At 42.5% G+C, this 22229-nt stretch overlaps 2 protein-coding genes across 2 annotated transcripts in view; one reads left to right on the top strand and one right to left on the bottom strand.

Annotated features, from left to right (window-relative positions):
* Positions 1 to 14873, top strand: part of WIF1 (WNT inhibitory factor 1) — a 43246-nt gene extending 28373 nt beyond the window's left edge. The window contains exons 5-10 of the mRNA XM_082050672.1: positions 3777 to 3872; positions 5378 to 5473; positions 6819 to 6914; positions 11026 to 11121; positions 11705 to 11800; positions 14044 to 14873. Of these exons, the coding sequence (XP_081906798.1) occupies positions 3777 to 3872; positions 5378 to 5473; positions 6819 to 6914; positions 11026 to 11121; positions 11705 to 11800; positions 14044 to 14165 (602 nt within the window). The 3' untranslated portion in view covers positions 14166 to 14873. The remainder of the gene's footprint in view (positions 1 to 3776; positions 3873 to 5377; positions 5474 to 6818; positions 6915 to 11025; positions 11122 to 11704; positions 11801 to 14043) is intronic.
* Positions 3608 to 22229, bottom strand: part of TBC1D30 (TBC1 domain family member 30) — a 113157-nt gene continuing 94535 nt past the window's right edge. The window contains exon 15 of the transcript XR_014183864.1: positions 3608 to 3619. The gene's annotated coding sequence lies outside the window, so the exon portion shown is untranslated. The remainder of the gene's footprint in view (positions 3620 to 22229) is intronic.

Below are 22229 nucleotides of genomic sequence, written 5' to 3'. Positions count from 1 at the left end.
CTGTGCATTTGCTGTTCATTTACCACATGTTTACTAACCCTTTCCTTACTGTCAGCTGTGTCTCCCTTAGTAGACTGGGTTGGAGGCGTTTCTCCTGCTGTTCACAGCTCATCACATCAAGGATGTCGATAGAAATGTATCACGTGAGAAGCGCCTGTCAGCAAATGATTTTTGGTGCTTGGGGAGAGCTAGTCCTGTGAAAACAAGCTGAGGCTAACATTTCCAGAAGGGGTGTAGGATTTGGAGAACTGAACTTCTAAGATCTGTAGTAAGGACATTGACTTCAACAAGTACTGTTTGATGCCTTACTTCAACAGTTCCTTAAATCTCAACTTGCACATACAAATGGAGTGCAAAAATCCTAAATCAGAACATTTTGCAAAATCTGGCTTTGCCTTCTCTGGAGCTCCGATGGCAACTTCTTGGATTTGGATATAGGTAAGGTGGTGGAAGCTGGTCCTCGATACTTGTAGTCACCAAGCAGTAAACACAACAGAGGATGCACTAGTAGAGCAAGAGCACCATGAAGTTATAGCAGTGTTTACTTGGAAAAGAGGGAACCTATTTAATCTATGCACCATAAACATTATGTAATAAGACTTTCTGGATTGATTTTGTACACTACAAACAGCTATAATTATCACTTTAAACTGAGGCTGTGGAAATTGAAAAATCAGTATCTTAAGGCAGTTATTCTATGTCATGTGCAGTTGCATTAAATTAACCCATGGCAGGCTGGCATACAAAGAGTGAGATTTTTATTCTTCTATTAAATCTTTGTTCCTAGTCCCACGCGTTCTTCTCTGCACTCTTTTCTCTGAGCTAATTGGCTGTGGTGTGGCTTCAAACAGCAAGCAGCAGGAGCAGGAGTTGTTTATTCTTTGAAACCTCACTACACCTAAATAGCAAAGCTGCTTGTCTCCTTTGAAGCCTTGCTGCTGCCAGGGAAAGCAGGGGAGGGGGAGAACTGGGCAAAGGAAAATGAGGGCTTGGTGGAAGTAAAATCAGTCAGTTCTCTTGTACAGATTTGGGTGTCTGATGTAAATGCAGCACAAAATATTTGCTATCTTTTTATTTTCAGTTTAGTTCAAAGATACTGAACTTAATAAACTTAAGAAATAGTGTTGGGGTAATCTAATAGGGAAAGCAGAGTTACAGATCTGTATTGTGGAAAAACGTGGCTTAAATAGAGAGGGCTCCAAACCCAGTTTAGTAGTAGCATTCATCCAGGTTATCATTTCTGTGCTATTAGTTGTTGTTGTTGTTGTTGTTACTATTTCGACGTGAGATGTAATATTTAACAATTTATCAGTATTGCATTATATGGTTTCTCAGGAAAGCTGGGGGTGATTATTGTCTCAATCCTTTTTTCCCGGAGCGAGCTGAGAGATGCAAGGACCATTTCCCAAACTCAGAGGAGGGCAGAGGAGAAATTTTTCTCACCTTGTCTCTTCCAGACATACTGGGGTAATTCCCGCTCCTGCCCTCTCCCTTTGAGGCGGACACCGCAGTGTTTCGGGACAGATGCTAAGAAGGATGAGAGTGTCCTTACTGTTTGGTGTTAGAGTAGGGGTGAGTTTCCTTCCACTGAAAGATGGTCACGGCGAGGAGCTCTGATTCCTTCTGCTGGGGCCCCGGTCACTGTCTCCAGTCATTCTTGACTATCCAGAAGGGCCCCCACCAGAGGAAGTGAGGAGACCAAGGGAGTATTTTTGTGGGAGAGGAGAGGCTTTGTTGTGGTGAAGAGATGGCTACAAAAAAAAATATGTTTTCCTATTTTTCGGTTTGAAATGGTATGTATTTAAGCATGCATTTTCTGTAATGAATAGCAGCACTGCATGTGGGTACAAAGAGAGAAGCATTTCCAGAAAGAGTCCTAGAGTACGTTGTTGGAACACAGTAAGGCAAAAAGGCCTTTACCACCACCACTACTGCTGCAAACAGCTTTACTTCTAAAGCAACACTTTTTGTTTTGTGTTTCTATGGCCTTGGATGGAAGAATAATTTTTAAATGACACTTTTCCTCCTCTCTCTTTCCTGTTTGTTTGGCAGCGTACACAGCATCCAGCCACCTGACTGATGGCTTTTTTTCTTTCTTTCTTTTCACTTAGTCTCAGAGTTACCTTTAGCATCCCATTACATAGAGCAGTATAACATGAGTGCAGCAGAATAGCGCTTGTAGTTACAGCAGTCAGAATTTCCTGTGGCTCTAATCAACTATTAGATACATTTTGAAAAACAGAAGTTTATTTGTGTATGAGTTTAACTAACAGATGTGTCACCTGACTCAAATATTAGAAGAAGGAAGGATCATTCAAATTTGTTTAAGTCCAGGTTTATGTATTCCTCTGTATTAATAGGAGTTGCAGTTTAAAGTATCTCTGTGGGCTGCCAAAAATGTTTCAGGCAATGTGATCCTCTTGAATTTATAGACATCTTACTGCTCCTTACCACATTGAAACAAGCGCACTTAAAAGGCTATAACTTGAATTTGAACTCTGGTATTGTTCAGCTAGGAATTGGTATGAATCAGTGGCACATCTTTACAGCCTGTGGTCAGTAGGTGATGGCACTTCCTGAAAAAATCAGGTGACAAGGCAATGGAGGAGAAGTGAGGATGCTCTTGGAAGGTGTTCTTAGTCATGATGTTTACCCAGCTGTTACACTTAAGGAAAACAAAAAAAGACCTGATGCCAACATTAAATCCAATTGCTGTCTAATAGATTACTTTCAAGTTTGAGTTGAGATGGTTGCATTAAGATTGCTCTCTGAGTTTCAGCATGCCTCAGAGTTTTTTGAACCTTCTCGCTTGGAGTGTCACCCAGCATAACATCAAGATGAGAAGGTCATGCCTACTCTGCTAAACTTGCCTTGTGGCCCTGGTACCACTGATCATGAGCAATGTTCATGTTTTCTATAGGGAATAGACAGCCTCTCTTGCCTGCAGCCTTCTCTGTGACACATCTAGGAAGTTATTTTTGAGCAATTGCTTTTCTACCCAGCAGTCATGTCTTCATGACCTTCCATGGGGTTCAATTTGTTTTGCCTCTTTTTCAATGGACTCTAGTGTTTTGAGGATGGTGATGGTACCCAGAGGTATTTCTCATCCTTGCATAATGCAGCCAGCATTGCCAAATGCTTTAACCAGTGTTTGATGGATAGTTGAGATGTGAATGAGTTGCATGACAACATAGGACCACTGTGCAGGAATGCTTTCATCTTCCTTTTCGGCATTCTTTTTCTCTAGCCTTGAAGCTGAACTCTTTCATTTGAATACAGATTTCATCATTTTGTGACCTTGATAGCAACAGATATAACAATTAATGCAATGCAAGTTGCAGCGCAGTCTACTTAAGGCTGCAGAAATTGAAACTGGACCTGCATACTGAAGGCAGGTCTAATCAGCAATGCAAGCCCTGCACTGCCTGCTTGTTCCCCCATGGAGGAGAAAGTTCTGGATTGTGCAGGGCAGCCACATTACTCATCCACTTACAGAACAGCAGAGCAATGGAAATGCACAGTCTGTCAACAGCACATTGTGCGTTTGTTTGAACACATGATGAAACCTCTATTTGTAGACTAACAAAAAAGAAACTAATTTCTCTTGAGGAGGTCTTAGCTGAACTCTTAGCTGAACTTCTATTTCTGCCAGCATTTGCCTGTCTGTCAGCAAATATTTTTATTGTTGTGTTAAAGGAATATATTGATCCTACCAAAAGTTGGCTGACACTGCAGTATGTAATATCCAATTAAGATTATCATTATATTTTATAAAGCGGAGTGTCCAGGAGGATGCAGAAATGGAGGATTTTGCAATGAAAGACATGTCTGTGAATGTCCAGATGGATTTTACGGGCCTCACTGTGAAAAAGGTAATTAAAAAAATATCTTCTCAGCTGTCTTCTTTACCACAATCTCAACAAAACCGTAGGTACTGCACTGTAGTCTCTTCTAAAAGAATGGCCTGTTCTGAAGATTTTATATATTTTGAGTCCACACATGTAAGAGAATCCATCTGGTAAACAGATTAAATAAAATTCTTCTGCTAATGAGGACTAGCTTGGAAACAAAGTACAGGACTTTTGTTGTTCAGCATTTGTTTATTTGGAGATAAAATCTAATTTGGAGGTAGGCTGACAATGAATATGGGAAGATGAAGGAAAGAGTCTCCCTTTCTGTTAGTGACTAATAGCCCCAAATGACAAATCCAGGAGTGAGGCACCAAGAAACTGAGTGCCTTCACAAGGAAACTAGCTCTTCTTCTTACCTTTTCCTTCACCTCCCCCAGTGGCAGACCCTCCCTGGGGTGACCTGAGATGGAGCAAACCATCCCTGTGGGCATCCTATTCCAATAGCATCCTTCACTGAGCTTCCAGACACTCTGGCTACATCCAAAATATTAAGTACAAAAGATAAGTCCTCTGGCCTGTAGGCCAACTGGGATGGTGCAGTTTGCATTTGTATGTTTAATAAACTCTTACTCTCCAAAAACCCACCGTCCAAATTCCCTGCTGGGAGGAGCCTGTGGCTACTGCTCACTCCAGGGCCGTGCCCACAAGGGTTTGCTGGGTGACTGAGGACAAAGCGGTGCCAGCAATGACACCAACAATTTCACAAGGTGGGTGATCCTGTGCCCCAACTTGTCCCTATGCCTGGGTACTGTTTAACTCACTGCTATGGACCCAGCCTCAATCAGGGGTCCAATTGTGGGCAACCACAAAAGGAAGCATTACCGCCTGATGTGCCTCCCTGGAGGAGCCTTGTGAGGTGGCCGCTACTGCAGAGAAGGTTTGGCAGAGCACAGGGGCTCTGGAGAAGGTTCATGGGGAACACAGAGGACAGTTTGGCCACCAAACCAGGCCACGCGACAAGCTCCCCTGGCCTACTTTAAGTATCCATGTTTATGCTCAGGTATGCAGAGGGAGAAGGGAGGGATCATTATAAAGCCTGCCTGGGAATCCTGCTGCATTGCTGACACCTCTGAGTGCACCCCTAAAGAGACAGTCCTGTCTGCAGAGCTGAGGCTTCAGCTGCAGCACCAGAGTCCATTTATAGAGACTTCAAATATCCAGAGGGTGTAGATGGGCCCTTTGCTCTGCCCAGTTTGGAATTAAACTGCACAAGAGGCAATTTCTGCTTACATATGAGACCAGATTGGAACAGAATTTAATCTTCATTTTTTTAGTACCACTGGATACAGATTGCCAGATACAGACCAGAGGTGCAATTGATTTAACCCACTTACAAAGATGCTTTACAGAGGTGACTTGTACATTCAGCAGAAGGAAAACTAACTTAAGGACGCAATGTGCTGTGTATTCAAATAGACAGTTGCTATCACACCAGTGATGTTGTTTCTGTTCTTCCTGCTCCTCAGCGCTGTGTGCTCCTCGCTGCATGAACGGTGGGCTTTGCATTACCCCTGGCCTCTGCATCTGTCCCCCAGGGTTCTATGGCATCAACTGCGACAAAGGTAACTACGGGTTAACCCCTCCCCGGGCTCTGTATTCAGCAGCCTCTCTATTCCCCTGTGTTAGTTTCCCTCCAAGAGTGAATTTTGGAAAGTCAGGCAAGTGATGAAGTAAATAGGTTTTTAAAGTTTTGTATCTCTTCGTATAGATGCTTTAGCACAACCTGGGAGCTGTTGGAAGTGCTTTCTCAGGTGAATGTGCTGGCATATATATACATCAGCTCCGTGAAGGGTAATTTAGATAATCACTTTAGTTGATGCACTGATAGCTGTGGGACTTAACACAAAATTCATTTATATTTCTGGTCTAGGTAAAAAAAAAATTCTCTCTATTTGAACTCTAGTTTCCTGGAGTAAAGATAGTTTTACTAATGATTTAGTACCTTAACTTGCTGCATCTGAACACATGAAAAAATAAGCAGGCTATTCATTTTTAGGTTGCTGCATTGTGGCTCAGGAAGGATAGCAAGGATTAATCAGTTATTCAGAACAGTAATTTGTAACAGTCCAAGCTACCACATTGAAAAAAAAAACAAGTAGTTTCCTGCAGAAATTTAGCTGACCTGTTCATGGCAGAGCAGATTACAGAACATCACATTGCACTTATTGTTGCAGAACTGTATGATGTGAAGACTAAACGTGAAAGGTCCTAGTGGACTTTCCAGCAAAATAATGGGAAAATTCCCAGGCCTTTAGTTATGCTTACACAAACTGTTGTCAATGTCCTTCTGACTCGCATTGAGTCCTTGATGAGACTTTTATCACTTTTTAAAAGTGTTTCAAAAGTGCATTGTAATGAAAGGCTCCCAGTGGCTTGGAGGGTTAATATGAATCCAAGCTTTTTGGCGAAAAGTCACATCTAACACAATGTAGGTAATTTGGCAGGTGAGAGACACAGCATTTACATCTGTGTAACCACACAGCAAAAACTTACAAAAGTTTCTTTCTGGTCAAGGCATTAATTAAGAACTGTAGTGAAGTATCCTCTTGCAGAAGTAACTTCCAGTCCTAGGTTGTGCTCCTTTTATCAGACACTGACAGTTTCAACAGCAATAGTGACTTGATCTTTCAACGAGCTTTACATGTGAGGATTGATAAAGATGTAACACAGTCTGTCCTCAGGAATCTCATTGCTGTATTGTTCACTTGTCTATTTCTATACTGCCTTGTGTGTGTGCCCATGTAAAGCATTATATAGGAAAAAACACATTTCAGTCTTCCTTTGTAAACCAGATGAAAAGATGTTTTTAAACCTACTCAATGTTTATTTATGATGAGCACCAGAAAAGGCCAAGTCAGACTGAGTTCATATTAGTGACTTAGCTCACTCCTGTTTTATTTGTTTCAGCAAACTGTACAACAACCTGTTTGAACGGAGGAACATGCTTCTACCTGGGAAAATGCATTTGTCCTTCAGGCTATGAAGGAGACCAATGTGAAATTAGTGAGTAGCGTCTCCGTGTGCTTGCTTTTGCTTACATCAACTTATTCTGGTGTCAGTGTCTGAATGATGAAGTGCTGCCTGCCTCTGCAGGGCTCACAGCGAGGGTCTCACACAGCTGGTTGGGCCCTTGGGGAGTCAGATGCCCCATGCCTTCAAACAAGTCTCCTACTGATGTTTGACTCACTGCTGTATCACCTCATCCCCTACCTTGCTTTGTTTTTACTAGTAACTGGGCTGGGTAAGAACCCTCAAGCTGTAAGTGTGCAGGCAATACTCTGTGGCAGATGGATGTGCTGCTGCGCCAAGCCTGTGTGGAGCAGCTGTTTTCAAACGTTACTGCAATTCGTAGCTGTGTAGAGCAGATCAGGTTTGACCCCGTGCCTCTGAAAGGGCCACTATAAGCTGGGAATAGAAAGGCTTGGAGTAGAGGGAGGGCTGAATCGTAAGAGCAGAGAGCTTTCGCTTAACATATTAAGTTGCATTCACATGGCAACTTGGAAATCCATGTCACAAACATCAAAAGACTTGCTATTTTCAGAAGTTTAGCATCAAAGCAATTCAAAATATTTTAGCTCATGGTTGATCTAAGTGTGCTCTGTAAAGCTGGGGGTGGAGATACAGCCAGGCTGGAACAGATCTGGGAGGTCAGCTGTCAAGTATTTGATCTCACTAAAAGAAGAGTTTTCTCATAGCTCAGTTAAATTGGATTACTTCTATAGTTCCCCACACTTGAATAGAGTATGAGCATTTCGGTTTTGAGAACATACACCCGTGCTGTTCTTTCTGGGCTTAAAGCTTCTAGTAGGATGCTGTGGAAGGAGCTTCTCCTGCTGTAAATAATCTCGCTGACATTCCCTAGTGCCTTCACAGGAGTGCAGAGAGCAGCATTTGGCCTGGGAGGGCCCAGAAGATCTGATTTCTTAATATGCATCAGTAGAGAGAAACTTTTCTCACAGTTATGAAATTTGTATCATCAAAGCATTTGGAAACGCATGGAAATAAACTGTAATACCAATGTGGGAAAATAAATGAATTACTGTGCAAAGAAAGAGCACATATACCTAAGACCTACATTTTGCACAGTATTTACATGTAGATAAAGAGTAGATGTAAGTAAATGTTTCACCATATCTCTATCCATTACAAGGAATTTTGTAACTCCTTTTTACCTAATCAAAAATGAAGCCAAATGGAAGCAGTAAAGTTTCATTGTTATTAAATTAATAAAGATTGCTCTTTGATACAAATTCAGATCAGATGTCAGTGAGAACAGCAGTGTGGATTTTCACTGAATTTACCTTTGCTTATATCAAGTTCAAATTTGACACTCTGACAGAACCTCATTTCTTTCTTCAGTCTCCAAGATGTCAATGCTGATACTTCTCAGATGATGAATGAGTTTTGGTTCAAAGTTTGAGAAGCACGTATTTTATGTCAGTAGTGATTTTTTTGAGGAAAACTCTTAGAACTGATACCACATCATGCATAATTAAGGGTGGTCCACTTCACTGGTCTGTCCCAGGGGCTCTTGTACTTATAGTAGTCTACTGCTGCTTTGGACAGTTACAATGGACTTTGGCTTCTGGGAAAGGCTTACCTGTGTGGCTCAAATTAAATTATTGAAATACAGACAGTAAAGTAGTTTCTGTACAAAAGAAAAAAAAAAATCAGGATCAGAGTATGCTAAGAGCTTAGCTGGGATCATGTTGATGAGAGCAAGGAAAGCTATGCACTTCCTTTGGCTTTTGTAAAGCTGGAACAGCAATTGTTAGACTATGATTGATGGCTGCTACCACCTCTGGGCACTGTACCAGTGCCAGCACAACAGTGGAAGACTGCAAAAAATGCTAGACGAGTCTTAGAAACACCAGAGGAGAAACACAGCTCAGACTCTTTTCTTAAATCCAGGGCCAGCTACATTCAGTCGTGAGAGTCTTGAAATAATAAGGGGAGAAAACGTTTCAACAGGCAGAAAGCTATCTTCTGAAAACTGCATATTTTTTTTTTTTTTTAAATTGTTTAAAGATTTTGACTGCTTGTCTAACAGTTGAATCAGCCTCTAAGACTCCTGGGAAATGTACTGGACCCAGTCTACAATACTAACAAGCATTCAGTCATCCAGATTTTTTCTAGCTATGGTTATGCATTGACTCTAATTAGCATTTCAGTTTGAGTGCAGAGGGTCTTATTTTGTTTTGGATTCCTCCCCATTTGTTACCAACTGTTTTGTTGTTCTTCCACGCCTCAGTCAATAACAGAGAGGGTTATTACTCTTTCCTTCAATTTGTGAAAAAATCTTAGTCCAAAGTTAATTGAGCTGTGCTGAGCCAAGTATTTGCCTAATGCAGTTCTGTGAAAGTTGGTATCCTACCCCTTGACTCATATCCTTCATATTTACTTCAAGAAGTAAGAGAATCCCCAGATTTCCTCAGCACTTCTCCTTTCAGTCATTAATTACTTCAGATCCAAATGCTTGCAAATTACAGTACCTACAGGTTCCCTCTCCAAAGGCTTCTGCAAGGAAATTATGCTTTTGCAGAAACTCTCCTTAGCATGTTTTTTTTTAGTCAACCAGTTATGAAGCTTGTTTCAGGGCTATTAAGATAATTATGCGCATTAGGAACAAATGTCTCTTTTATATTGACGATACACACATGCATCGCAGGAGTCTGATGGGGTTGAGAGCTGAGCAAGCACTAGCGGGTTATTGAGCTCCCAAGGGAAGTGCCTGTGACCATTATATGAGTGCATTCACTGAGGTTTTCAGCACAGCAAACCAGCAGTGGAAAGGATGAGTGTTGATGCTTAAATTATCATGTGCAGGTCTCAGTTAATTTCCTTTTTTTAAAAAAAAAAAAAAAAAAAAAGGAAACAGTTTGCTGCCCCAAGTTTCAGTTTTTATTTGCTCACAGATTCAGGTAAATATTAGTGCTAAATCTAGGAAGGGGTTGGGGTTTTTTTTGCTGTTCTGAAGAATTCAGAAAATATTGTGGTATTAGAAAGGATACAACAAGGTTTTGTACAACAGTGAGAAAAGCTGCACTGGTACATATGGCCACCAGGGAGGTGAGAGGTTGAGGGTGCAGCTCCTGGTGGCCCAAGAGTGGCCAGGGAGGTGGCAGTGAGCCCCCCTCAGCCTAGGGGTGGCCTAGCCTGTGGGGGCTGTGCTCACCCTTCCTAGAGACAAGTAAAGATTTAACTAGTCCAATAATGCAGATAGATTCTAACAAGGGATTGACAGTCTGCTGATGGGAGACCTGGTATTTAGTCTGAGGAAAGCCCTTGGTGTGAGTCAGGCACAGCAAGAACTTGAGTATGGATCTCCTCCACCAGCATGGACCTCATCCCTCCCAGGCGAATCGGGACCAAGCAGCACCATCAGACCCAGTCTTTTTCTCTGGCAAAGCATGAATGTGAGGGAAAGTAATTTCCGGACCAAAAGCCTCAAAAAATGTCTGCGAGTTTTAATTACTGTTGCCAAAGATGCTCTGCTCTTTGCAAACAGGAAAGAAGGGTGTGCTTTTAAATGCAGCTTTAGTTTCTGAGCTGTAGTGTGGAACAGTCCTCACTGCACCATACACAGCATTGTGGTGGTCAACAGCCACAAGACGATACACCCATCCAATCTATCTACTGTCTGCAAGTAGTACCATACCTGTCAGTAACTGAGCTTCCTAATGCTTAAAATCTCTTGGGCATGCCACCGGATTTCCTTTTGCTTGTGCCCTCTGGGTATGGATCCCACTCTTTCCAAACACCACATCCAAACTCTGCTGCCTCCCCCGCAAAGGGTGAGGAGAGCGGGAGGCAATACTGGCTGGTGGCATGAGGGACTCTGTGGACTCCCAAGTGGCACAAGTCTGGGCAAAGGCAAAAGCTGCGTGGACACACGGGCTTTGGCTGTGCCAAATAATTATCGTATTTTCAAAGCAGAAGAATGCATATAAATTGGAAGCATAGACTTGCAGCAGAGGCTTCCTGATGGATCAACAATTCCCACTCCTCTGTTAGTATCCAATGAGTTTTTCGGGTACAAGGCAGGCTTCTCAGACACTTGTCTCCAGTAGATGCAGGGGACTAAGACCATTGGTTTTGTGTTTTCAATTTCTAGGTAAATGCCATCAGCCCTGTCGAAATGGAGGCAAATGTACTGGTAAGAATAAATGCAAGTGCTCCAAAGGCTACCAGGGAGACCTGTGTTCAAAGCGTAAGTATCAAAACCATTGTATCAGTCCTTGTTGTAGGAACATCAAACTAGCTGTACAGTGTCTTCATACACAATGTCAGAACTAATTGTTTGTTCAGGTTAATTTACTTTCTGGACATACAACATACACAGAAAGGTTTTTTACAAAAGCCTCCCCACAGTTTCTTTTGTACCCTGAGTTTCTATAAATCAGCGATGTGTCAGCTTACTAATAGCAGTTTAGTAATAAAGAAATGCATAATAAAACTTCAATACATCGCAATGTTAAAATCCCGTGGGAGCACTTTGTGGAGGGATGCTGGGGGCTGCCCTCCTCTCCCACTGGTTCTGGTGTACGCTCAGCTCTACTGTTCCATCTGCTTCTCCTGACAGAGACTGAGCCAGACCTTGCCAGGGAATAGGGGGGGTGAAATGTTTTGGGAGTCTGCACCCATTCAGTGCAAAGTCACAGATTTACTGTGAGAACCCCAGCCTGTGACAGGACCAGCCTGTCATGAGGAACAAAAGCAGGGAAAGCACATATGCAACCCTGTCTCTGGATGGAACATCAGGAGGTCAGGTGTGTGTGCTCACTATCTTACAGCTGTCTGCGAACCTGGCTGCGGCCCGTATGGCACCTGTACTGAGCCCAACAAGTGCCAGTGCAAAGAAGGCTGGCACGGGAGACACTGCAACAAAAGTAAGTGAGAAACAAACCTGGAGAGTCCCTGTTGGAGCTCTTACACATCCAATGCGACACAGAAATGACTGCTCCAAGAGCATTTCCAGCCTTATTAATGATGCTATGCTCCATTTTTTCCTAATCGTTAATCCAAACAATAAAATGAAGATTTTCAATACTTCATAATTTTACCTACTGAAAAAAACCTCTGAGTTATTTAAAAGTGTTTTAGCAAGATTGCCCTTGTATTAGAAATTCCACAATCTGGCATCAACCAGGTTTCTAGGTGACTTCATGTGTCTTCCACCCATGCTGTGGAAGGGATCTACAGTCCTTCAGTGCTCCTCAGTAATGTCAGCTGGCCTTAAAATGTCAGGTAGGCATTTTTATAAAAAAAACTCTGTCAGGTTTTAAAGCTGATTAAAACTTAGAAAAAATGTAATGTCCTTTATAAACTTTGGGGAAAACTTGAAGAGTTTTGTAAAATCTGTGCTTACCGACTTTAAAGTTCTCTTCCCCACCCATGCTTCACACACCACAAAAGATATTGTCCCAAAGCAAAGTTGAAGTCCTTAAAATGAGTTTCTGTTGTGCTTATTGACCCATTTGACACCCACTGAGGCAACTGATCATTTCACTGGCTTTAAAATGGCACTATAAAATTATTTGAAATACCATTGTATATATCCAGTAACAACTTCAGATTCAATTTTATATTTCATGTGCAACAGTGTTGTGACAGCAGATCTCCAGGAGACATTGTGTACATTCTCCTATGAGGTATTAATGTTTAGTTGAAACACTGTTAGCTGATGATTCACATTCAATGTTCTAAGTGGTGATGATAAAAAAGTTGAAAAAATTTGCAGCTATAAAACCTACCAAATAGCCACAAGGAATGTGAACCTTACATTGCAGCATCAACTGAATATTATTTTTTTTCTAATTCTGTTTATGCCTATGATTTGTATCGCATTAAAATATATTAGAATAAATATAGTTTTTTCATTAAAAATTAGTATTATCTAACTAAAATGGTTTATCCTGTTAAAATTAAGTTTGGGAAGTCCACTTTTCTGCTGTTAACTGATGGATCTGTGTATAAGAATTTATGTCATTCCCTGAAGGAGAAATACCATCAATATAAGTTATGTTTAGAAAAAATGGAAATCAATATGAACTTCCTAAGTTCAATATGAACTTTTTCTTCTTGTAATACTCTTCTTATAGAGAACTCAAGACAGCAAGTGAAAAAAAAATGTACTATGGATGACTATCCTCAAAGAACTAATTACCTGTACAACAAAACCAAAACTCATAACCATGTTACAAGGAGTCAATAATCACACAGTTTTCCATCCCTAATTACTTGTACTTTGGGTACAGTCCTGCTGTGTTTAGCACTGCAAAACTCTCTTTGTATTCAGCAAAGAAATTGAGATTGGGTAAAATTCATCCCCATTTTAAGGACCCATGTAGGGCTTAAATTGCACAAACAAGTCTGCACACACTGCAATTCGCTCTCTTAAAATAAAACCAAACCTCTCCTGATCTTGAGAGGAGATTTATAGCTAATTTGAGAGACTTGCTTCATATTACATCAAATCAATGGCTCCTTGGTAAAGCTGTTTTCTTAAAAAGAAGTGGTTAAAAAAATTGAACCTGGGACTCAGTTTTTCAACATCGTTTCCTTGAGCTTTAAGTAATGAGATGGGTAAACGAAACTATAACTACAACATAATACTTTGAATTCCATTTTTATTGTTCGTTCTCATTTTCCACAACAAAGCAGCTCTGCTAAGCCTGTTTCAGACTGGGTTTTTCCCCCCTGTAGTTGTTTATTGTCACTGCTGTTCTTTCTCTTTGCGTTCAGCCTTAAACCAAAGCCAAGCTCAGGTAGCTGGTGCAGGTTCTCCCTGGGGGCTGATGCTTATGCCCCTCTTCAGAGCCCAGGGCTGGCGGAGCGGTTTCCCTCTCCCTCCACTCTGGCGTGGCTGTGCACGTGTGAACCCAGGGCTAAGTGACAGCCTGGGCACACTGATTGTCCCCTGGGCTCCCTGGCGAGGCGAGAGCATCCTTGCTTTTGGCAGAACCTCGTCTGGCCCCGGAGGGAGGCACAGAGAGGGGTGAGCGCTTGAGTAAGGCGTAGCAAAATCTGTTGTTCAAATGCGGGGGGAGGACTATTTCCACTTGAAATATTAGTGGTGGATCGTGAGCTCGCTTCTGTGGTTTCTCTTCTCCTGAATTGGATAATTTTCCAGGGTACGGAGCCAGCGGTCTGAGCGCCCTGAGGCCAGCAGGCAGCAAGCACAGGCAGCACACGCCTTCACCCAAAAAGGCCGAGGAAAGGCATGTTCCACCCGAATCCAATTATATCTGGTGAACTCCAACATCTGAAACGGTTCGTGTTACACAAAGTTCATAGCCTTCATTAACCTCTCACGGATTGAATGTTAAAATGCTGTTCATTACAGTTGAGATTACCGACTGGAATTTTATTAGCTTCGTTATAAACCACTGAGCTGATATTTACTATTCCTTTTAAGTTTTATAAATACTTCTATAGCATGATTATATAGGCTTCTTCTTTCAGTGCTTTGGATGGTGTTTTGTACTATACTTCAATTATGTTTAAACTTTCTATTCGATTATATAGCTGCAAATATTTTCCAAAAATTAGGTAACAATATTCAAGCAGAAAACCTCACAGATGCTAACCTGAATCATTTCAATGACTACGGATTTAATTTGCCTAAGACAAAGGAAAGGTGCCTATTACATTTTTCCTGTTGTGTATTTAGACTTTTCCCTAAGAAAAATAAACAAGTTGCCTGATTAAAAAACGGAATAACACAATTCAATGTTATTTTTGGTCTTACAGTCTGCAAAGTACCATGTATTAAAAATACACTGCAGTGGTGCCATTTAACCAACATAATATATTGTAAACAAAGTACAACTATAATGTATGAACTTTCTGCATCAGCTTGAAGCAATATAATATATTGTAAACAAAACAGCTCTTATGTAATAAACTTTTTATACTGACAGTTATGTATAAAATAAAGATGCCGCTTTAGTTTTTCGAGTACTTCTCTGTGTGGCCTGCTGCAGTCTCATCAGCACCGGGTTGGGACACTGACTTTTCTAGAGCACCCTCATAAAGCAGGGGTACAGTGGGGTTGGTTTCCCTGTCTCTGCTTTTAGCTCCAACGATCTTAAAAATATTCCAGAAGAGCAACATCTTCTTGTGTGTTTGCAAAGGACAGGGTAGCACCAAAGTCCAAGTGTTTCTCTCCCTGTATTTGCCCTCCACCACCTCCTCCTTTCCCCAGCCAGCCACACCAAGCTGGTGTGCCCTCTTCCTGGCACCTCTGGTACCCAGGATCTTCTCCTCAGAGCCTTTGTCCAAGCAGGTAATACTCCAGCCCTGGCAGTGTTTCCTGATCAAGGGTGATGCTCCCATCTCATGTTGTGTTCAGACTGTATAAGGTTTGGGCAGCCAAGGGCCACACAGTTTGGCATGTGCTGTGGCTGGGAAGCAATTAAGAGCAATACCCACTTCAGCAAATGATCACTGACCCTTGCTGTACTGCAGTTCTGAGAACCTTATTATGTGGGAGATAAATTTAAAAAAAATAAATAATTAACACATAACTTGGGGCATAAAATTTATGAGTGGGATGTTTTGAGTTGCAAAGAAATAACCCAGGTTTAGTAACCTGACCTTGAAGGTCTTACTTAGTCAGTGGACCCGCAGACCAAGTAAAAAACTTGCTTAGGCCAGAGGACAACTCTCTAAGGATACAGTTTTACATTGTCCTTTGTGCAGTGGGACTGCGGATGCTTCCCAGCAAGCCTGATCCAACAAGAAACCAACCCCGCTTTGCCACACATGGCTGCAGCCCTGCAGGTCCGGTGCAGGGAGAAATGTGGCTGGGGAAGGAGGAGAAGGGCCAGACTGATCCCCCATTACACCCCAGGCGATAACAAGAAACAGCCCAAACAAGGTGGTTTGGCTGTTTGCCTGATATCCTTCCCTAGGGATGGCAGTAAAACAGCTCAGGTTTGCTGAAGGAGCTTTCTTAGCATGGCTGCGTGTAACAGCTGTGGCTGGTGTGCTCCAAAGTGGTGGTCCCCCAGCCCTCCAGTCTCACACCTCCTGTGGGACCCCCAGCAACTCCCCAATCTCCAGGGAAACCAGGGAGATGCTGGGGCACAGGGCACTCGGTTGGCAACATGGGGCAGGATGCGACCTGCAGCCAGCTTGCCTCTGTGTGCTGCATGGCTGTGCTCCGGGGATTTTGAAGAGCAAACCTCAATCCCCTCAGCAGCCCCCATACTCCTTCCTGTGTCCTGGTAACCCGTGGATCTCTCCCTCACACCAAAGCTGTGGCTGATTGTGGTGAAATCAGCTTTCCCTTAAAAAGGATAATCTGCTGTGTCTACAGGCAAGAAGGCAAAATACCAGCTGCTGGTGTGAGCTGGGCTTTTCTCTTCACCGGGGCCAGCAAAGGGGGCAATGGGGCAGGACAAGAGCTCAGCTGTGCCCTGTCACTGAGCTCCCAAAAGCATCCTCTTCAAGTCCAAAGAGGATAGAAAAGAGGAAGCCTGAGGTACAGGAGAAGATGCTTGGGTCACGAAAACCCAGGGGAGGTGTTGATGATGGAAACATTTTTTGAGGTTTTCCTTAAAAGTGATGAAAGAAGGAAATTAATATTAAGCTGAGGTTAAATGGATACATGCTCTGTATCTCCAGGGATGCCCCAGCAGCTGTTTATAAACATGGATGTCACATTAACTAGCTTTTTGCTCTTTCTGTAGCAAAGATTGGCTTAAGTGATTGGTCACACGCTACAGTCAAAAGCACAGAAATTTCTTACTTAAAATTCCTCAGATATTTTGGCTGAACTTTTTCTGCTCCTGTCAATTTCTTAGAAAGTGCTTCTTTAAAAATAGCAAGTGTATTCTTTTATATGGAGTAATTTAGTTTGCTACTTGTTCTGAACACACTAAATGCTGCTGCTTTGTTTTCTGAGTTTTACCACTGATTTTTGGAAATATCATTAATCATGAGAAGAATAGAGTCAGAAAGGTTATGAAAGGAAAAAATATTATTCAAAGTGCACACTGTAACATAACTCTTTTTCATAAATAACATCAACTTTCTACACACAAATTTTCCACCACTTTGCTTTTAATGACAGCATGAGCACAAAGTTTCCTGTGTAGACAGAGTCCCCCGAGCCAGGGAAGTTTTAAGTCAAAGTCTGTGATACCTGATAATGCTGAAAGAAGACATTATTCAACAGAAGAAGTCAAGTAGAAAGTTGGAAGTGATTTTGCCATTAGAAAATAAACTACAGAATTTATCATAATGCTCTCACTGGTCATGATATAAGTATGGGAAAAAAATATGTCTGTGCCATAGATGACAATCAGTTAAAGAAAAATAACACAAAAAGTCAAAATACCAATCTACTACAATACGTAAGACACGAACTGCCTTTTCAACAATGTTTGAAAAGTTTGTATCTACCCAGAGCAAGATGCCAAATATTGCACTTGTGAGCAGCAGACAAGATGATCAAAACTGGTAAAGAACATTAAATGTTAAATCACTATAGCTCTGTCCCAGAAATCCCAATTTAAGCAACTGACAAAATTATAACTTAATAAAGTACTTCTAATAGTGCTTGATAATTTGGATATCTAATATTAGTATCCTGCTGAGTCCAGGTGTGCATAGCAGTTCAAAGAACAAATACATAAGGCACAGAAAGAAAGCAGACTTTGAAGCTCCCAAGGGCAAACTGCCTTTTTTGTACCCCTGCCATTAGGGAACCAATGCACATGCTTTTTGGGGGGGTAGTCTACAGTCTGGATTATTATCGCCTTAACTCCAGCTATGCCACTTGATTTAAATATATCACTTTTAATGCCTCCTCACTTGACTTTTTGGGAGCTGGAGAGCATTTGGGCCTTTTCTTGTTTGTGCTGTGCTTGAATTAGCTCCTGCAAAGGGCTGTGCCACAGGGGTAGCAGGGAGCCGGCACCATTCTGAACATGGGGTGATGCTCATGGGTGTCTCAGACGGGGCGGCAGCGCTGGCTGCCAGGACCCGGCAAACATTCCCCATGTGCTGTGAATGTATTGTCCAGGTGTTTTTCTTCCAGATTCAGCTGCATTTCAAGGAATATCAAGGAAAAAATTATAGAGAAAAAAATTCCAAAGCTGTTCCAGATGACTCGCTGCCTGTAAGATTCAAACTCCAAAAGGCAGGCTCAAAGATTTGGCCAGACCTAGTGCTATTAGTTCGAACACTGCAGCTTTGTTCTGCTGGACAGATTTGTTACCTTCCCCTCCCTCTCATGTGTCTACATCACCTGTTCTGCTGAGTCTGCCCACTATGGAAGAAAATCCGGCTGGCAGATACTAAAGGGAGATCTGGCAGCAGCAGAACAGGAGCTGCCTGAAATAGCCCGAAGCTACACCAGGGTTTCTCTGGTGCCTGCCCTGCCCATGGCATTGCATCCAGGGGTGTCCGGGCACCACTCATAACCACAGTGCCACAGCAGCTCTGGGTCTCACAGTCATTTCAGCTCAAGTCTAGAGAAACTGCATCAGCCACAAGTTCTCTTATTGATAAGAGGGATTAAATCCTACTAATTCCTACAGGTCTTGCAGTGTGAATAGGACTTCATGTTCAGTGAAGTGACGAGGTGCTGTGATTAGCCAGGCCATACACAAACCTTAGATCATTATTAGATCAGTGACACCCTCTCCAGCCTTAAACTGTTACAGCTTACATGATGCTTTAAATGAAAAAGCACCTAGTTAAAAAATATTCTTACGTGAAATGAGTCCCGGTTGTTGTTCGTATTTTCTTGCGGCACCCTGATGGGATGGCTGCAGAGCTGCAGGCTGGTAATTCATGCGTGGCTCCCAGCACCCAGCTCCTGCTGGAGCATGGCTAATGGTACACTCTATGGTGCCTGGCTGGAGGCAGCTGCCCAGCCCGGCCGTGCAAATTCATCGATACTCAAAAATGACGCAAAGCTGAACTGGACACAGAACAAGTGAGTTAGGAGAACAGCAGGGTTTGGAAAATGCATGCATGCAGATTTAAGCAGGTTTATTGCTTACTTCTCTTCTGTGACTTTCTAAAGTTTGCAATATTCGGACGATATTAATTTAAATGAACCATCACAATTTTAAGTTTTTTTAAAAAACCCATTCTATATATCTGTCTTACAACAACCTATGCTTTTTTTCACACTAGTTACAGAATTGCCATTTAATCCCTTTCCACATGACCCATCAGAGGACAGGAACAGCCTTGTCGCACAAATCTTTCCACTGCAATGTGAATTTTTCAGACAGTTTAGCACACATACCCTGTCTGGCTAAGCCATAGCTCATACACAGTTCAGATGCTTATGAAGGACATCCTCAGAAGTCCTTCACCCACTCCACAGAGTCACTCCACGCAGGCTCCACTCTTCCCCCAGCTCCTTCTAGCCATACCCACTCCATGCATGCAGACACTCCCCTTTTTGGCTGACATCTGTGGCTTGCAAGAAAGGTCCTACCCATCATCCTGCCCATCTCATGCCCTGGGTTACAATTTTAACATGTAAAATCTTTCACTGAAAGAACATAGTTTCCATTGTAAAGTCAAATACTCAGCGCAGCAGGAGCCAGCTGGCTCTGCAAGCCCTGTGCAGCTCCCCCCAGCAGATAGGTATAGTGACCTAGTGGTGTCTGTACTGTATGAGCACCCCTGTGTCCCTGAAGGCTGACAATTTCTGTCCATGTACACAGTGATAGGGCAGCTCCGCAGGACTCTCCATGGCCTTCTGCATGCTACCTCCCCAGGCTTCCCTGCATGCTGTCTCCACTCCCCTCTCTGAGGTGTTCACCACCACTATAGGACAAACGGAAACATATTCTTTATCTCCTTCTGTATTCCCCATCAGTTTCATGAGAATAATCTCATGAAACTAATAAGGGTCTAGAAAAACATTAAGGACATTGCTGAATGCTCAGCTGTTCATTATTGCCAACTCATCCACAATAGCACACCCAGTTTCTTCCATTCACTTCATATTTCTTATTTTGCATTTCATTAGAGCTCTTCCTACCAGCAGTTCCAATAAAAGTCCAAAATTTGGTCATCACATATGAAGTGCTTGGAGCACTGTTCCTGAGCCAGTCATGTGCCAGTACACATCCCTCCATCATTGTGCTCCTGTCATGCTGCTCCATGCCCGATGAGCAACCCCAGTGATACTCATACATAGGCGAGGACCAGCAGGACTCCATTAATTCTCCAGCAGCCAGTATTTAGAGAGGTCGCCCCACAGTGTTTATACCTAGTGCACCACATTTCAGCATCTTCTGTTATCCATCATGCTCAAGTGGAGCCCACCATGACCCTGGCTTGGCATATTCCCCAGTCCTCACACTACAGATTACCAGACTCTGTTGGATGAACTTGGCTACTGTGTGAACTCCTTGCGTGCTGTACTCTGGCTTGCTTTAAATTAGACTAATCTAAGCTGAAAGTCAGAGGATTCAAAGTCCTGGCTGATTTTGGCATGTACAATTCTACCCTTCAACAAGAAGGTGGTGACGGTGGGCATGACCTCTCCCCTGGTCCATCTGGAGAATGACTGCCCCACCTGTACATCTCCCAGATGTTGCCACTATTAAAAAAGTTAAGTGAATGCTCAGAACAGTTCAAGTCAATTTTTTAAACCACTTTATTATATAAAGGAATAAATCTTTCTGTCCTTTTACAGGTACAGCCCCAGTAAATAGGGTATTTTCTGAACCAGAAACTTGCTATTGTCTATACTGCTTCACTTTATTTATCATGTATAAGACAGTGATTCAGTAGCAATAATTCCACCTCCAAGGCTTATTCTTAAAAAGAATCAATTGTGTTAGAAATGCAGCTGAAATGCTGACCTAGTTTGACACTTTCTCCCACCCCAAAAATTTCCAGCACTCCTGAGTGTTTCAGATGCCACAAGTTACATCAATCCACTTAACAACGAGATGTGAAGGTTTTCCAGGGAGAGGTGTGTTTGGGACTTTTATTCATGTGTGTGTACCTTTGAGATCAGTGTGAGCAGGAACTTCCCCAAGTCCAGAGGAGTCTCATCAGTTGGTGTCAGGATAAGGACAGCAACCCCAGGTGAGGTGGGTGCACTGACCTTTGGGAATCAAATGCGTCTTTGTTGCCACCAAGCAGCTGATACTGGGATCATCAAAAGAACCCTGGGTCTCGGCAGCTGGTCCTGAAACCCTTTACAATGTGTGATTTCGCAATACAGAATCACAGAATCACGGAATTGTTTGGGCTGGAAGAGTTGAAAGGGACCTTTACAGGCCATCTAGTCCAACCCCCCTGCAATGGGAAGGGACTTCTTCCATTAGAGAAGGTTGCTCAAAGCCCCATCCACCTTGGCCTTGAACACTCCCAGGGATGGGCCTCCACAAGTTCTCTGGGCAATCTGCTTGAGTGCCTTACCACCCTCACCATAAAAACCTATTTTTTATGTCCAAGTCAAACCTAATGTATTTCAGTTTAAAACTATTGCCCCTTGCCCTGTCGTTACAGGCTCTGGTAAAAAGGGGTCTTTCTTATAAGCCCCCTTTATATAATATATTGCAAGTCCATAATAAGGTCTCCCTGGAGCGTTTTCATCTCCAGGCTGAACAAATCCAACAGTCTCAGCCTCTCATTAAACATCAAATACTTGATTTATGTTTTTCCCCTCTGCTACCACTCCCTTTCTTTTGGTCAAGTTAAAACTCAACAGCTTCAAATAAACAAACAAACAAACAAAAAGACAAAGATACCACAAGTAACTGAAAATCCACAAGAACAGCATCTGTTCAGATTTCCCCACCTCTGGCCTATTTGGAGGAGCCATTCAATCCTGCAGGAACACCGTGCTTAACTCTGCACTTATCCTTGGCTGTACAATAACACTATGACGTTTTGAACACCTTGTGGACCACCCACAAGTGAAAGGAGCAGCAACCATGTGGCCAGCAGAATGCCTTGGATGTGACGTTTCCTTGGGGATTCAGAGCACAATAAGAAATGTTTGTGGGTTAGGATTTTGACTGAAACAGGTTTTGATCACTCAGACAAGTCTGTTCTGCTTGAGAGAGTACAGCCTTCTCTGAAGCAAATGAGTAACACAAACACCTAAGTAAAATGGGTGAGCTGTTAAGTACAGAAAGTACCTGAAAAGAACCATAAGGGTAGTTAAATATTTAGATTCCTGCTCACTTTTTAAGTGGATTTGACATACCCTCATGCAACAGCTCTGACTACGCTGCAGTACTCTTATATTCATCACAGAGTCTGTTCTGGAAGAGTTTAAGATAAAAGATCTGCCGAATACAACATCTTGATGGAAAGAGAAAT

Source organism: Streptopelia decaocto (assembly GCF_964273445.1).
Source record: "Streptopelia decaocto genome assembly, chromosome: 1".
NCBI lineage: Eukaryota > Metazoa > Chordata > Aves > Columbiformes > Columbidae > Streptopelia > Streptopelia decaocto.
The sequence above is the reverse complement of the archived record's forward strand: the minus strand, read 5'-3'. Positions and strand labels throughout refer to the sequence as shown.